Source organism: Botryllus schlosseri, chromosome 10, assembly GCF_051294905.1.
Source record: "Botryllus schlosseri isolate E-star chromosome 10, Bs_hap1, whole genome shotgun sequence".
Lineage (NCBI taxonomy): Eukaryota > Metazoa > Chordata > Ascidiacea > Stolidobranchia > Styelidae > Botryllus > Botryllus schlosseri.
The window spans coordinates 14,032,708-14,050,676 of record NC_137245.1 but is presented as its reverse complement, the minus strand read 5'-3'; the positions used below and the strand labels follow the sequence as shown (position 1 = coordinate 14,050,676).

The following is a 17,969-nucleotide window of genomic DNA, read 5'->3' as shown; positions in this document are numbered from 1 at the left end:
TCAAAAAGTGCAATGAAATCGGTTTGGTCGAAAAAAATATCAAAGTATATTTAATGGCACGGATAACAGGTATTATGTTCTTTGTGGTGACATAAAAGGTACATATCTGAACTTTGACATAATGCATTCTGTTGTGACGTCATAATGAGTGATACTCGACTCGACGCGTAATACGTGACTCAGAATCGAATCACTCAGCCTCAGGTACTCGATTTTGCCCAGCACTACTTATAATCCATGTCTACTCGACGAGAGAATTTCCATTTTGGAAATCTCCAATTACGAATTCATTTTGCCATCGGCCGGCACTCATACCAAGTTATACCATAATATCGACCAACATCTTTATTGCATTGGATTTTATGGAAGATTTATTTGTAGTACGTAGCACCAATGTCGAGAAACGGTTCATAGTACATATTCGACTACCTTAGGACTTCATGCAGTGGATACCGAATAACGAATTGAACGAAGCGTTGTAGCTAACCAGTTGGTCTTGTGAGATGTTCACAGCTTTTTCGATGGAAGACTACGGTGGAAAGGACAATATTCCGGTTGTAAGACTTTCACATGACAACGCAAATGAAGGACCTTGGTTACTTGACATTAGGCTTCGAACCCACTTCCGCAGATAGTTAGCGTTGTCATTGTTGAAAACGTATAATTGCACTGTGCATCTTGTGCAACGTGAGGTAATTTTATACGTTTTGCACTGTGTCTGCATTCAGGTTGTGTTGCACTGCGCGAAATCACAAACGTCTCAGAACCAGGTAAGTCGAAATTCACTACATTCTGACTGATAGATTAGGTGGGTCAATTCCATCAGTTAGTGAAATAGCACGTTTGCGTCTAACCGCTTGCAAGGCGGTATTCATGATAACAGCTACTTTGCTGTCCACAAACTGTTTGAACGTTTCCGGGATACATTCGAGGGTAATCGAGGACTGTTGTTTGACAATTTCGTAGCCGGATCGCCGATTTCGAACTTTCGGTTTAACGCCCTTGGCATTAGTTTCGTTTCCCCTGGTTTCAGCAACCTTCCCGGTACGCGAGGCTTCATTGCCCGGAGACACTTGGTGTAATAAAATATCGGCCACGCCACCGTCGCTACGGATAGCATTTCTGAAGCTTTGACCTCCTTTCCCTCGACTGTAAAATGTTTCAGCCGACTGCGTACGCTTCATATCCTGTAAAAAATAACACATATAGGCGTCAAATTACTGACCGTATTATTGACATTATAGAACAGTGTCTATATGTGACATATTCTACAATTCACTCGGACATGATTTGTGTCTGAATGGCGTGTAAGAAATATAGGTGGTCAAAGTAGTAGATGGAGAAGTAACGCCGTAAATTTCTACTCCATTATACATATTATTATATAAATTAGTATAAATATATTAATTTTATAAATAGATTCAGCGTGCAGTTACTGGGATTGCTATTTCACGCGGTTCTTACCAGGATTTCATACATAAAAGCGATGCATGCAAACTTATCCCAAAACTACTTCCTACTTTTGAAATCAAAGGTGTAAAAAGTAAAACGTTTGTCCAAAAACTAGAAAGTAGAAGCGGGAGGAGTGTAAAAACAAAACTACTTTAGTGAGCAGCCCAGATATAGGCAAAAACTACTTGAGAACAGTGAAAAAGTATAAGCGCATCGTTACTGGTCATAAAATACCAATGTCAAACATGACGTGACTTCATTGTTAAAAAGAGTCTAGGGCACCTACCTTCTTTTTGCTTTCGTTTATCGACCCGGTTTCGAACAAGTCGCTTTCGGACGACGACGAAGACTCCCTCCACCTACTCGGCCTATCAATCCAACACTTGGTGTCGCTGTGTCGCTTATATTTCCTCCACGGCGAAGTGAACACGTTCTTCTCCCGGCGCAGTCTAGGCCGCCTGCCGGTACTGTTAGTCGCGGGGTGCGATTTCTGCGCGCCTTCCGGGTCCGTGTTGTCAAGACTGGTGGAAAAACTCTGACGCATCAGACGCATGATGCCGCGATGCTTGCCGGCGTCGGGCGGTACGTTACCGTTCTCGTCGACATCGAAGAAATACTTCTCTATGCTCGGCATCGCTTCGTTCGTGTATCTGTGGACGGTCACCGAGCGTATCCGCAATCGGCGCGACGCGGGAAGAAACGACTTCGCGCTGGATGGCATTCTGTGCATTCCGGGCCAGCCCGAGGACGGGTTTATAATTGTTTTTCGTTTCGGCTTTTGTTCGGATTTTCCTTTCGCCTGATGCGGCGGGCTTCTCCCGAACCTTTTCGCGATCGACTCCATTGACTTTTGGAGGATATCTCTGATGGATGGCGGTTTTAATACAGTCCACCGTCTTTTTTCGACTTGTTTCAAACTTGCGACATCAAGATCTTCAATTCTTTTCAGCGGTGTTGGCTTCTCTTCGTCGAAAACTGTAGATACGCTTTTCACACACAGCGAATCCTTGATAGTCCTGTGCCGTTCCCTTTGCGGATTCCGGGCTATCGCGGCGCCGTCCGCTTGTACTATGAACGGGCTACCGTAAACATGTCCGCCTTTACCGATACCTGTTGCGAAAACAAATATTTATCGTATCGATTCGTGTTGACGGCGCCATATTTGTAATACTTCAACAGTTTTCAACATAAAAGAAGTCGCGATAGTTTCGCGCGTCGGATTCGGTCCCATTCTTGACATGACTGATTGCTGATGCACACAAAGCATATGCCACCGCATCGATTCCGTTTATAAGGACACGGGTGAAAAAACGTAACAGGCGTTTCAAGTAACTCATTTCTATTCATACGTGAGGTCACCGATGGTTTCCGCGCTACGACCGCCTCTTCAAATATACAAAATATCAATCGATGGTTATTGGAATTAATTTTCGATCGAATCACGGTGGCCAATGTAATATTTTCGATACGCGGAAGCAATCCAAAAACATGGGGTGTCGCATCCGGTAATACTGATTCGCCATTACAATGTCATCATTGGGTACCTTAAGATGGGAAATGTCCTGCAACTGTTTTGCAACGAGATGCAGACCTACGGTCCAGGGATGATTTTAAATTTTGACTCGAGACAAAAGTCCTACTTCCGATCACATTTTCATTCACGACCCTGTTAATAAATATTTAATGTATCGCATTCAGAGTCCAGCCTATTTATTCCACACTTGGTGATCGCAAAGAGAGAATTCAGAATGAAACACAGACAGAGTCTTGATTTCCACATCGGCATTAGATTGTGCAGCAGTTTACTGAAAAAATCATTTGCTGACCCATCATATCAATCCAAACACCGCGCTATGGAAGTTTTTCATCGATGTCGATTGCTAGCTACTATGAATCAGAACACAAATCCAAACAAAAAGATCGCGGAGGAACGGTTATATTTTACTGCCAGATGCATATTGTCCGCAATGAGCAATCCATTGTTATTGGGCCGAAATATATAATAGAAATAATTTAGTCAACATTCGGACGATTTTTTTGGTATGTCAAAATTGTAGCGTTAGATCAAAATTTGTCCAAATTGTTTACAAAGTCAAAAACGGTTTGCCCTCTGCAATTCGTTTGTATCGTAGATTTTGCACGGTCAGTGAACTTATCATTAGTTATTTTACAGCTTGTAGCCTACTTTATAGGCCTGCCATTGTAGACGGTCCATTGTCTGCTCCTTGTGAATCATAAACGGTCAAATGAAACAAAGAGGTTGACATGGTGTTATGGTCATTGGTCAACGTACCGCAATATGCTAACTGAAGCAAGACTGCTTGGGCATTGCATGGTTCTTATATCAGGAAGTGCATGATGAGAAAATGTGATGTAGATAGCATATTCGGAATGCAGCAACACGGTGAGTGTTGCCAGCCAACAACAGCTGCTGTCGAACGTTCTTTCTCCATTCTTGGCAAGCTACTCACTTTCTATCCGAGAATGTCGGAAAGTATCTTTCGTTGTACTACAACAAATATAAATTATTTCTACCATAATATGTGACGTAACTACTGGAATTCTTCATAGGGTCAGATTTCTTTAAAATACTAGTTTCGTCATTTAAAAATTTGTCAGTTTTTAAGCCAAAAATGTGTTTTCAGGCCAAACTACTGCCTTAGAACAGACAGTTCCAACCAGAAATGAAGATAAGTAGTACAAATTTAACAATATGTGCGAAAACACCTAATTTGCATACGTGAGGTCAAAATTTCGTCAAAATTCAGTTTTTTATGTAAAAAAATCAAAATTTTGAGTTTTTAAATCAAAATCATCCGTTTTTAGGTAAAAAAATCGCCCTAGTCGGCATTATCATTATTCCGAGAACCGTAATCAACTTATCATCGAAATTTGCGTGATGTCACAAATCAGTGTGATCGAGTTAGTTTGCCTGCAGCAACAGTGCTTGTTTGATGGAAACTTCGACTTGTTGCTTCCACGCCATCAATTCCTACCGACGTGTTAGAGGTTTGCCTAGGCCCCTCCTCATCACCCGATCTGCGTAAGCGGTGTCTTAAGAAGCCTAGACGTGGACCGTGCTGCAAGTCGGTACATACGGAATCAAAATAAATAATATAGGCCTGGTGTAAACTGACCAATGTAGTCGAAACACCATGAATATCAAACAACAACAACAACCATCAATTGCTCAGGCGCTTGATTGACACAATGTCACGCAGACACGCTTATGTTGTCATTATAATTTTGAAGAATTTGATAGGGCAAAGGTGCTGTTCTGAAACTTATTGGTAAAAGTTTGGGGTCAGCAATAATTCCGCTAGCTAATGACAACAACGTTTATGCTTGGGATACGCGATCTTCCAGCTGGATAAACGAGGTCTACCATACGTCACGGATCGGTCGCGTTCAGTCGCTTCATATAATACAAGAATTTTTATCGCTGTTACTGAGTACTAGAGGCGGGGGAAATCGGATGTTTAATGAGAGATTCCTGTTCCTGTTTTGTGTTATTCCATTATCCGTAGAACACATATCGTTGTCGTCGTCGATACTATTTCGATTCGAAAATAATCATACTAAACAATGTATGCGGTATATTGTCAAATGATGTTATGATGAAGTATATGTATATGGAATTCCAGTCTGCAGCATGATAAAGCACTTGATTACAAACGCACTTTTTCCGCTTTGAAAATATATTTAGCTCTTCTGTCTCAAATTATTACATACCAGGCCGAACAATTATCTTGCAAATTCCTTTCGAGCGTACAATGTAGAAAACTTTGTACAGCATTCTCGAGACTTTTACAATTTCTATAGGACGCTCGGAGTGCGGCAGATCGGTGGCTTCGTGATATTCTTCTCCCTGCAACAATACCAAGGAATTAAGTATGGCGAAGTTTTCTGTCATATTCGACCATAACGTCACGAATGTAGTCATGACGGGTCAACGGCACAACAATGCCTCTCCAGAATTCTCATCCTATCTATGCATAATTTGCATATGGGCGTTATTTAAATACTAGCTAAACGGGTTCCAGATCATGTTGCACTGATAATAATTATTCTTGAACAACAGCTATGCCTCAGGTTGGATTTCAAAATTCTTCAGTACGCACGGTTCTCTATATCACGCATCCTCTTGGATATGCGGTGAGTCACTGTATCTCTTTTCGTGTGCTTGTCCCAGACTGAGCGCAAACGCGAAATGGAAGCAGTGCATCCGAAAAGCAACATCACTCACTCGATGTACAATGATCCTGGCGTTTCTACTATTCTCCCGCCAAATATCTCCGCTGTCGTCGTGTATTTCCACAGTGAATGACGGACAGGAAAAACAAGTCTCGACCTTGAATTCGTTGCGTAGATTGATATTGGCGTGACTGATGCCGGGTCCATTGACGGTGAAGCGAGGCTGTAGAATACTGCGAAATGAGGGTTGGTTATGGCTAACCGACAATGGATGCGCGGCAAGATCCGTTCTGTACTTAATGTAGGCAAATATCCCGACACCCGGACCATATGACCGCTTGGAGATTACTCAACTCCGATTTTTCAGACAAGATAACGTACTGGTGGAGAGTCCGGATTCTTGGTTGGCAGGTTGTGGGTTAAATCCATGGCCGGGTCAAACCAAAGACCTGATTAGTAAAACTGGTATCTGTGGCTCCCTGCTAGGGGCTCAGCATTGCGGGATAGCATGGAGGGTTGGTGTACGTCTTAGAAGACCCAAGGCTAAATCAGCACCTTTCTTGTCCAGCGGCATATGCACATCATGCACTCATGGTATGCATGTGCAGTGTGCACAGATCGTGTGTATGTCTATATCATCAGTTGGTGTATGCCGCAAAAATATCAATTACAGAAGTTTGTACCTCCTATACGGTCCTGATCGACTGACCGTGTAATATTTACTCGCGGCTGATTTCAAATCGACCTCTGAGTGAGTTATGCGGCCCTGTATGGCAAGGCCTACTGATATATCGTTGCATAACCGCAAGAGTCATTGCATGTAAACATCGAGAAAGTTCAGCATTTCTCAGGTAGCATGGATGGGTGGTGCGGGACTTTGAAAAGCCTTGTAAAGCTATTTCTGTACCGTCCTTATCCAGCGGCATAGGGCCCATCATGCACGGGCGTCGGGCACGCATCACTTGTGTCACGATTCGGTGATCGATGTTTATGCCGCAAAAACATCAAGTCGTTTCGACACCTTACTATATCTTTTCATTGTATGGCAGTCGTGTGGAGTTTTGAAATTGTTATTAAACTGATACTGAGAGAATATAGACGTCCTATTCCTATTATACTCTAGCTATCAGAGAGAGAGAGATATGATATTCTTTCTCGCCTGCACCATCGAGATGCTTTGGCGACGGAGTTGCGATACGGCCCCATGAGGTCATCTAGTCTGCGCCCCCGTATTTTTTTTCTCCTCCATGCTATCCGTGATTGCTGAGCGCCTAGCAGGATAGCTGCGGATACCATTTTTCGAGTCTTTGGTATCACCCGGCCGGGGATGGAACTCACGACCTACCGCTCGAGAAGCCGGACGCATAACCATTACACTATCTCGCTCGGACGGACGCTCGCATGGACGTATAACTATATGCATTTCGACATGTCGTACAATCTTACCTTCCAAGACCATCAGCTGTACGAATCACTTGCCTCAGAATGATTGCCCGCCACGATCGTTTGTATTGGTTCATGATACGATTGAGAATGTAAATAATATGGTGCATCGACACCTCATTAGAAGCGACCAGACAAAACAGTATTAACTGATTCTGTAATGAAATTACTAATTTTAGGAATATGGATGAAAATAACGCTTCATGATGTATCGTATCCCACACTCTTGTTGACTTATGTAGGTTACTATTGCAATCACCGTCATCGTTGCTATGGCATAATTACGAATTAGCGTTCGAGCTTGTACGACACATTGTACAATGTACACTCTTGTCTATCGACATCACCAATACACATCGTATTTGAGCGTTTTTTGGTTTATACCAGTCGTAGTGTATCTTGTGACAGTTAAATGGAAATTGATCAATTGTCTTCAAATATATGACTTGCTTTATTTGATAATATAGTATACAATATATGTCCCGGGTACGAAGGGTCATACTCATATACAAATATATGATAAATGTTATGGTAATGTCATCAATCCGTGATTGTTATTGACTACCGCGGTATTTCTCCGGCCAATGTTGGAGAACTTACTATCACTATCCATCCCATTTTCTCGTCTGATCAAGCTTAATTAAGGAAGCATTTTCGTGCGCTTACTAACTGAGTCAGCGTAATCGTGAAAATGACTAAGACCAATGCATAGCTGTCCTATGCCGGTTATAGTCATGTCAGCGTTTCCATATCAATGTATATTTTGTCAACAAATTAGATCGATGAAACCGGTCCGAGTTAATGGGGCTGCCGAAAATCGGTTAGAATTTTGAGCCCTTAAATATGAGTCGCACCTAAAATTCCAGATTGCCGTTCCGAGCTTTTGACTAAGATATGTCTGGAACCTGTAGCTGGACAATATTTATCGAGACTCAAACCTCCGTATATTTTCATCAAGGATTTGTTTATCAAGTTAATCAGTTGTCTGTAGGGTTGCATTTAAAACAAATGGTGTTTTAAACAAAGACCATCAAAAATTGTGTTTTTTTTTAAGTTGTAAAACTATGCCATATTAGTGTAAATACTTTCCAAAAGACATGTTGTATGAGCTTACGGACAATTACCACCGGATGTAGCCGACGAATATGGATATGGGACGGCTGGTACCCTCAAAATAGTCGGTTCAACATTAATAGTACAGATATTCCGTCAAATGAGCTATATTTACCCTAGATTTTCAATAGTCAATGTCACTCCATTATGACGTCACAATTGAATATTCGTGACGTAATGGCTTAAAAAAAACAATAAAAGACATGTTTTATTTAGGGCCCTGTTTTAAACATGTATGTTTTAAATTGATTTTTGTTTTAAATGCAACCCTAGTTGTCTGTATCGTAAATGTGAATTAACTGTACCCGTCCACGGAGGTCGTAGGCTGCACACGTTAACGTAAGACGGTTATTCATACTCTTACTTTCACAGTTGCGAAGTATTGTCGACTCGTGTGAACAGAAACCTCATTAGATTCGGCGTAGGTGCGACCCACTGGCGTAGCAGCATGTGCTGCCGCCCCTGGCTCTCGCTTAAAATGCCGCCCCCCTAAGTAGACCGCAGCTAATTTCGACATATATTCATATTCAAGCAATCTTGTCAATAAAAGTAATTACAAATAATATGCCGCGTGTCAGCAAGAGATGACCATGGATTAGGATTGAGATTTGAAAAAACAGGATTTGTGAAATTTTGTCGGATTTGGATTGGATTATTATTATATATTTTTTCTGAACGCATTAGGATTTGGATTGGATTTACCGATTTTCTGGGAGATTGATATGTCGCGTGGCGAATGGCGACAAACTTTATTCAGATCAGTTATTAATGTACTTATGGTGCACTACACTATGGTACACTCGGTGCCAATCAACATGAGAGTTGCAGCCCTATGCTAAGTTATCTTAAATCTAGAGAATCGTTGGTTGTGTAAGAGAAATTTCCAATTCTTCCCTTGCATAAATTAGCATTTTTTCCGAATTCCCGAGTTGGAATCGGATTAGGATTGGACATGAACTTGAATATACAAAAGTTCTGGGTTAGGATATGGATTAGGATTTGAAACATCGGATTTGGATTGGATTAGGATATAGAAATTACAAATCCGCTCATCTCTGGTCAGCCTCACCGACTCAACGGAAATAAGGCCAAAAAAATTAAAGACAACAAATGGCGAACGAATGTATTGTGCAAATAGAAAATCAATAGCCGCCTCAAAAGCTAACTTTTCGGGATTTGCCGAAGCGAAATCAGCGATAATATCCTCAAATTCAAGATTTTGAACGTAGTCTTTTTCTATAGACCAGTGGTTCTCAACCGGGGGTCCGCGAAGCCTCTAAATTTGTAAAGCCATTGTGATAACCTTATTTACATTTTTTCAATTAGGAAAAGCATGCTGGGGCAGTTTTCGCTTCATAATTACTAAAACTTTATGAATAACGGCATTAAAATGGTTCGTTTCGAATTCCGACAGTCTACCCAATTCCGACATATAGTGTGAAGTTATTTTGAATAAAATTCATTTTCTGGCTGTTTATCACTAGCCTACAATCAATGTTTGCACGAGACAGTTGACGGTTGAACGATAATTGGGATAATTTTAAACGAAAACTTGAGGGGGTCCGTGGGGGTATGTGGCGGTCCAAAGGGGGCCCGCGATGACAAAAAGGTTGAGAACCACTGCTATAGACAGAATGGATAGAGCTGATATCTGATCATCATTCATGGTAGAACGTAAATAAGACTTAATTAGTTTGAGCTTTGAGAAGCTCCTCGCACAGCTCGCAATTGAAACACCAATGGCCAGATGAAGTTCCAGACACGAGCATGCATCAATATGGTGTTGAATGAAGTAGCTTTGCATTAACTAACTAGCGGCCTTGACGTAGGCTTACCATATTTTCGAAATCTTGAAAGAGGACACTTTTTCAGAAATTTGAGACTTGCAAAACTGGAGTAGAATTCTCAAAAACAGGTGAATTTTTCCCACTTTGTGACCGGTTGACTAAAAAAAAGGTCATCTTTCCGCTCGGAGCTCAATAGCGTTTTTCGCTCCGAAAAACCCTCCGGAGCGTCACTTCTGTACTAATTTACGGCATATCACTCGCAATTTGCTCTAAATCTGACCTAAATTTTCAAAACAGGAGGACAAAATGCTCAAAAGAGAGGAAAAAAGGGCGTCCTCCGAGGACACTTTCAAAAAAGTCAAAAAAGAGGACAAATCCTCTTAAAAGAGGACGTATGGTAAGCCTACCTTGACGGCTATTTCGGAATCGTTCCATTACCATGTTAACATATCAATTCGTGTTTTCGGAATTAGCGTGATACTATAGTTTTCGATTGAGACCGACACTATAGCTTTCGATTGAGACAAGTTTGATTAAATTTTAGCTCACAGGACGCCAGCTATAGGAGTACCAATTACGCATCATTTAGCCGGCTGTGTACACTGTGTTGTGTAGCCTCATTTTGCTGCCCCCTTGGAGCCTGCCGCCCCTGGCGCAGAGCCAGAACCGCCAAGTGGCTGCTACGCCACTGGTGCGACCCAATGCACAATACCCACAGCAGTAATAGTGTATATGCACAATACTTGAAGGTACTACTTAGTGCTCACTCGACAATGACAGCGACCGCGATGGTATGCGAGGAGATGTGATTTGTACGGCACGATCCTCAACACACAATATTATTGCGATATGACCATCTATTACCGGATGACTCTTCCGCAGGGATAAGAAACGCATCAAATAAAATGTATATTTGAAGGAAATAGCACGTGGTGATTATGAATCAAAATACAACTCAACGTGTCGTACATGTCAAAGACACTACTAGGTATTACGTAGTGTGCGGTTTCAAATGTAACATTTCAGTAAAATGCATTTGCAAAATCAGTAAGCATCAGGTAATCCATTATTCAGCGTTACTAATCTAGGCAGTGCTGTCTTAAATATGCCGTTATGACACACTTGACATCGAAGTTATCCGGTAATTCGGCCTGATGAGTGCAGCATATAGAGGAAATCATTAGTAACTCCGACATGCGCCAGAAAACCCATTTAGTCTTGCGAACGAAATTGCATTCCAAAATGTTTCACCTATATGTCCAAATGTATATAGTCGGCCACAAAGACCAAGTTGACAAAGGCATACAGCAAATCCCAGAATTGATGATAATGTTTGGATATTCTTAATTTCGAACTGATGGAGAAAACGACATAAATGTGATCAATGAGGCTTGCACTCGCTTATACTTTCTTTTAAGAACAATTCATTGTCGCGCGGTCTGCACGGAACCAAAATAAGTCTCTCGCGGCTCAACACCCGGGTAGCCAATATGGTATTCCTAATTATTATAACAACAAAAATCACGGGTGACGGAGTCAAGTTGGCTGACATCGGTTTTGGACATGGCGGCATTCAACGCAACCAGGCAGTCAATGTCCTTCAACGCGACATCCACTTCGTCTCGGATATACGCATAATGCAAATATCATTACGTGTCAATCCGATGAAACTGTACTTTGCAAGTCGAAATGAGAATTCAATTGGTGCTCGGAATGGGGAAGTCGATGACCGTAGTAAAAATAGAATGTTTGTCAACAAGTCACCTTGACAGCTGTGTTGATTGATGTAAATTGTAAATGAACTTCCCTCACCACGCTTGCTAACGCCCGGAATGTCAGACTATTCGCACCTGGATTGCTATACAATCGTACTATAAATATGTGTGGATTATTTATACCGCGTCTGTAACCTGGCAGTAAGCGAAATATAATTATTGCTCATGCCTATATCGCTGCTTCTACAGCCATTTTTCATCGTGTTGACCTCAATACGCGTGCAACAGATGCTGGAGTAAATTCTCATCTCTATACTGACAAGCACTATTTATTGTATTGAATATTAGTGTATTTATTTGGAGAAAACATTCCCTGAGAATTTTAACTGGCCAGCATATTTTTCGGGTGATTGATTAATTACGATCATGAATTATGTATCTGCTGACTGTAATTGGTGTATACAAATTCATGAATTATACATATAAATTAATTATATATATTGCGCGTAGAAAAACACATATGGTCATACGCTCAAGTCTAGGCATTAGTTTTATCTAATCAATTGATATTACAGAGCGCAAAAATAGGGAAATTACTATCAATCAATTTCGATAACAAGTTTGATAGGGAGGATACATCTTTAAATTGAATGTTCTAGTCAGAGATATAAATATTTGTTAAAATGAGTAAAGAATATTCATGATTTCGAAACCCCACACGTGCCAAATTAGTACGAATGTAGATTAACTTTAAAATCCGAAATGTATCCACCGCAGAACGTTTGAGCATCTTACTTTTATCGTCATGATAGAGAATTAAAGGTAACGACTTCTTGCTCGACACAAATCACCAACAAATCGTATTTGCACTAGATATGTAGGCTACGGCTCACCTTTACAAGGCCTGGATAAACGCGCTTGATTTGTGCACCTATAAGAGACCAATTTTCTTTCTTCTTTCCTTGAATTAGATGTCCTGACCTAGAACGTATATAATATAGTGGGTCAATGCCTCACTAAATCAAGACCAATGGAAACTACTAAGATATCCGAGGTAGCAGGCGAAGTTATGAAGGATATATCTGCTCCTTCAACGGGCCACTGTCACTTGTTTCCCCTTCGACTATATTGCTTAGCTGTGTGTGGAATGCGACCATCTCATATAATGCCCAATTTCCAAAAGGTTGTCGTTTGGTTGGTATTCACGGTGTCTTTCGACTACACTACATGGTCACTTACACCAGACCCGATATTCGTTATTATGGTTCTGTATCTGCCGAATTGTGACACGGCCCACTTCTAGCATATTTTAAGACATCGCTTACGGATGAGATGGAGAGAAGGAGCCTAGATAAACCTACAGCACTTAGGTAAGGATTCTGAGGTCGACCGCAGTCTGACTCGAACCAGCAACGTATTAGTGTTACAGCTGTCGATCATACTCGTCACTAATTTTCAAAGGTGTCATGAATTGTCTTTCGCGTTTCTTAGCCGTCTTCACCTGCATTCGTGGATCGGACTTTCATTGACACGCAGTGGGCTAAGTAGTAAGTATAAGGCCACAGAAGAAGGTTGACCAATGCGAGAATATTGCAGTTACAAAATGACTTCACGATTCGACAGTGACATTACAATAATGATTACGTCATAAAATAACAGATTTTCACAAGCGGTATAGTACGCTCCCAAAAATGGTGAGTCATATTTTATTATACTTCGTTCTTACGGGACAACGTTCTATGTACCGCATTGGGTTATGTTCACTCGCTCAAACGAGCACAGATCAGTAGAAACCGTACCCATTCATAATCCACACGCCATCACGATTCTATCAACATGTATCTTGTAACATCATTCACTCACCAGCGCTTTTTGTCCACACGTCTTAGTATCTGCCACATAAGAGTACCATCGTTCCACCTTGAAGACTCGTCGAGAGATGCAGGGAAGCCAATGCGCCTCAACCAACGCGACACTGATGGGGTGTAGTAAGAAGGCGCGAGTTCATTTCCATTTGCTTCTACATGGAAAAACAACAGCATCCCCTTTCATTAGTAATAATATAGTGAAGATATGCGTGTAGAAAGCGGTTGTCGTCATTGTAATACCAACAACGTTCAGACTGGTTAGCCTTGATGACTGGTTTGGTTGATATTACGAGATAGGAAAGACTTTACTGTCGTTGCCATTGGTCTCGTATACTATTTAGTATTTTTAAATATGAATCACTTGGCGCCAGTACAAATATAAAATGGAATTTGGGGATCATGACTGAGGCAATAAATGCTTAGGCAATAATAAATCTCGTGATTGGCTGTTTTAAAAGGTCGTGCCAGTCAAATAAGCGCTCTTGCTATGCGTAAATAAATTGATATTAGCCTACATTTCTAAATTTGGCGCCTGCAATTTATTATGCTGTGCCAGAATTACCAATTTTACTTCCACGCATCAGATTTGATGATCGCATCTGCCAGCAGTGTCGGAAATTGGTGCGCGGTGGTCTGATATACGCTTTCACAGCCATGATATTGTATCAGTAACGGGAATACAGTTTCAATTCTCGATTCCCACTGACGAAACATCGGTCAGTGGTATCTCAGCATCGAAAACATGTTGCAAAAACATTCGAATATTCGCGTGTGAGTGACGTTTTCTGCCTAGTACTTATCGACCCTCACAATGGTCCCAAAGCGCTAACGAAATATTCATGGTTCAGTAGTACGAAATTATTTGGGATGACGTGTAGCTGGCATCATATTCCTCGTGGCCACAAAAGATACATTATTTAATATTCATTTGGAAGGTCATATGAATAGATGTTATACTCCCGTTATAGGAGCTCAATATTTGACCCGGATTCGAATCACTCAGGTACTCGATATTGTCCATTCCTAGATATAATATATTTTACTGACTACAAGCCTGTTCGTCGCTCATGAAAGTCCTTTGTTGTGGCAATATTGTGTCGGATGTTATGAACCTGTCGGTCGACGATAATATTGTGTATTAGGTATCGATAAATACCACGCAATGCAGGCTATGAAAATGAAAAGGACATATATGAAGTGATTTCGTCAATAACATGATAATGATTGGTATACTTCAATGTAATTTTGTTCGATAACAACTAGATTAGTATATATTTACCCTAAAACCATTGCTTTTAATCAGTCGATGACCTATACCCCACCGCGTGGACTCATTACGCGAGGTCATACCATTATACAATTGTCTTGGCGTCAAACGACATGGGCATTAACATCCTGTCGTGTTCTCTCTGTATTATAACTCGGACTGGCAACATTGACTACCCGGTACCCACGCCATTCTATCTCGACAGTAGGACACTAGGAAGCATTGAAAGTTCGAATATGTGGACTACTGTTTATCATTCGATAACAAATAAAAATCTTGCCTGAAATACTTTCGTGTTTACTACACATAGCTACGAATTAACGCACTGAGACAACGACGGGAGGTGATCTCAACTTTCGTGAACATGAGTTAAGTAGCCGTATGCTACGAGCGCGGATGCTGTGAGTGATACGGCCAATCCAAGGTTCCCACGGCACGACGGAACGAAGTATTAAAACGAAGATTGTTGTTTTTAGTAGCAAGGAACGTATGAATGCGGTGCTCGAGAAAAAAATTCACTCCCACTACCAGAGACAAATCATTAATATCAACACTCGCTTCCGATTTCCGGTTCCGAGATCTTGAATCATCTTGTCAAGCCCAAATTATGACACGGCGTTAGACTGGTTTACGTACAATAATAAATGTCCAGCGATTTGAGGATATGTAACAGTGTGAAAATAGAATTATATTTTCCAAATCGAAATAGTCGATATTATAAGTTCATACCTTCCGAATTGCTTTAGATGGCAGCAATAATTTAGAATAAGTCGCGATGTATTCACCGATATTACATATTAGACATCTGTGCTGTTACTCAATAAGCTTTCAGATCGTTGTTTTAAATGTGGATTTGTAGCATAGTAGAATTGAGAAAATCCCTTGGTACGTGATTGCGCTTCTTGTGGGTGGATTGGCACCGTTGTATACATACCAATACCACAGAATTCTGTTGTCTGTAAATTTTCCGTACATCCAAGTTGACGGGCGGTTAATTCAACAAATCTTTCAATAACAAAGTTTCAAGCCAGTGTCAATAGCTTTGGAGTTGATCAAATCATAACAAATTACTCAGGGTTCGTGCTAAAAGGACCACTTTAGCCATTGGCATATCAAAGGGTTAGATAAATGTATGTATATTACAAACATCTAGGTGGAAATTTTAGTACCCACGGCACTAGTGCGAATTTTAATTGTTAACCGTTACATTTCTCAATCGAACGTGGATAGTTCAAGTCATTTAACACATAAACTAAGCGATAAATCACACTTACCCTCTCCGCAAATACAGGAATGCGATGGCTTTTCTAATCGGGAGCTTTCTTTTTTACTTGTTGCTTTCGAGAAGGGATTGAAGTATGAAGAAGCATCATAAACAATATCCGCCTCACAGAACTCCAAGTACTGAGTCAATGAGCTCAAGTGTCCCTGTATGCCGCATTGGATCATGCAGAGATAGTAGGAGCAAAGTATCCAAAAACTGGTAAAAAGTCCAGCTACTCTTTTACAGTTCTGTCCAACTTCAAGAGCGAAAGACCTCATATTTCGCGACATCTTTATTTTTATCAAGTCGCCAACGCCGTACGAGTCAGCCCGTCGATAATACCTATCTTGTTGCATAGTGGAAACATATATCTGTCTCAGGCACAAGAAAAAAAAGCCTTTATCAACAATACACATCCATATAAACACCCATGTGTATGCCTATTGGCTATACATTGTATACACAGTCGCTATACCAATAGCAAAACGTAGCCTACTATGAGAATTCACAACCATAAGCTATGTTATATTTAGCGAACCACATTGTCTTTGCAGACCCCAATAACAATTGCATAATACCTGTGTACCCGTACTGCGTACGCGTACCGAGTATCCTGTCACATAATTGCCCTCGACCATCCAAGCAGCGATGAGGGCCTAAGATCTGTAGTTGTGCTGTAGAGTTGTACCGCCTTCCTTACCCAGTGCAGAATACAGATGCAAGATATTTAGGTATGACGTCAAAACGCATGTCTCAAATGGGTTACGAACTACTAATCGGGTGCTAAGACTAATTATACGCATAGTCAGTAATGCTGCTTCAATACACATACTCATCGATCTACGACGCCTACCAAGCCTTTACCAGTATCGTGTTGTGACCATTTCGTGCAATTTGCTTGTACTCGACATAAGGATACATTGGGTATTCGATAGTTTCTGTCAATACTCATCTCCAAGCGGTGTGTACACAATGGCGTAAAATCGATCGAAAATTATTACAAGTTGAACACTATCACCTTCGTCAACGTTTTGCGTCGAATACTTTATTTCTCCCAATATCTGCAGGCTGTCGCAAAACAGTTTAATTATGAACATAAATATTAGCAACATTTGAAGAGCAAATTCGTTATACAAATAGCGAAAATGTTAGAGCAGATGACAACGCATCATATATTGGACGAATATAATATAATAGTTTCATGCCTACGTTAATACTATCCTATGTAAACGGATAATATCGCATCGATCGTCTGCACTATATTCACGTTTATGAAAACCGGAAAGTATTAATAATATAACTTCGACACCGACACTAATTGATATCGGATGGCCTCGCATTGCTTGACACGGCCGATGTTTGCTTAACCTCATGACTTCATATCGCAGATTATGGTTGACCCGCGCAGAATTATATATTTCGTAATTAGAAATGATAGTATTCTCCCAACGCTTGCTCCTTTGGTACTACTCGCGACACCTTTCTGTGCAGTTGAAGTTTTAGGCATGAATAAACACAAGCCAATGACAGTGCAACTCAATATTCGTTACAGTTTGGTTATCTGACTCTCATGCAGGACAATATAGAAAACGTAGAGTAAGTTTCATTCTCAGTTTTGGTTGACTTCACAAATATCTCCCTGTTGCCGCGACTACAAACGAATATGCCGTTGCCCGAAACCAGCAGAATATATTACGTCGGCAAGCTGTGAGTCTTCGGTAACATGATTCTGACATATGTCACTGCAACGCATTGTATATCAATGATATGACGTAATGATAATACTGGTAAAGTTCTGACCAAATCTTTCGAAATAAGTAATATGCACCGAGAGATTATATAACTGAGAGAAAACAACAAAAATAT

At 40.8% G+C, this 17,969-nt stretch overlaps 2 protein-coding genes across 2 annotated transcripts in view; both read right to left on the bottom strand.

Moving 5' to 3' along the window:
- Positions 1 to 11,506, bottom strand: part of LOC145448079 (eukaryotic translation initiation factor 3 subunit I-like) — a 52,313-nt gene extending 40,807 nt beyond the window's left edge. The window contains exon 1 of the mRNA XM_080326407.1: positions 11,494 to 11,506. The gene's annotated coding sequence lies outside the window, so the exon portion shown is untranslated. The remainder of the gene's footprint in view (positions 1 to 11,493) is intronic.
- On the bottom strand, positions 331 to 16,671 carry LOC145448069 (uncharacterized). Its single transcript, XM_080326396.1, has 8 exons — positions 16,114 to 16,671; positions 13,568 to 13,724; positions 12,598 to 12,685; positions 7,093 to 7,244; positions 5,699 to 5,879; positions 5,185 to 5,320; positions 1,739 to 2,562; positions 331 to 1,187 (listed from the first exon to the last, which is right to left on the bottom strand). The coding sequence occupies exons 1-8, from the start codon at positions 16,517 to 16,519 to the stop codon at positions 786 to 788; spliced, it is 2,346 nt and encodes a 781-aa protein (XP_080182522.1). The 5' UTR covers positions 16,520 to 16,671; the 3' UTR covers positions 331 to 785.
- Between the last annotated feature and the right edge of the window lie 1,298 nt (positions 16,672 to 17,969).

What these genes read in the sequence shown, in the direction of transcription:
- LOC145448069 (XM_080326396.1), bottom strand. Translation starts at nt 16,519, where the DNA reads ATGTGTATTGTTGATAAAGGCTTTTTTTTCTTGTGCCTGAGACAGATA. An exon ending in TTCCTGTATTTGCGGAGAGG is followed by an intron (nt 13,725 to 16,113) that starts GTAAGTGTGATT and finishes TTTTCCATGTAG; the next exon opens with AAGCAAATGGAAATGAACTC. An exon ending in CCAGGATCATTGTACATCGA is followed by an intron (nt 5,321 to 5,698) that starts GTGAGTGATGTT and finishes GTATTGTTGCAG; the next exon opens with GGAGAAGAATATCACGAAGC.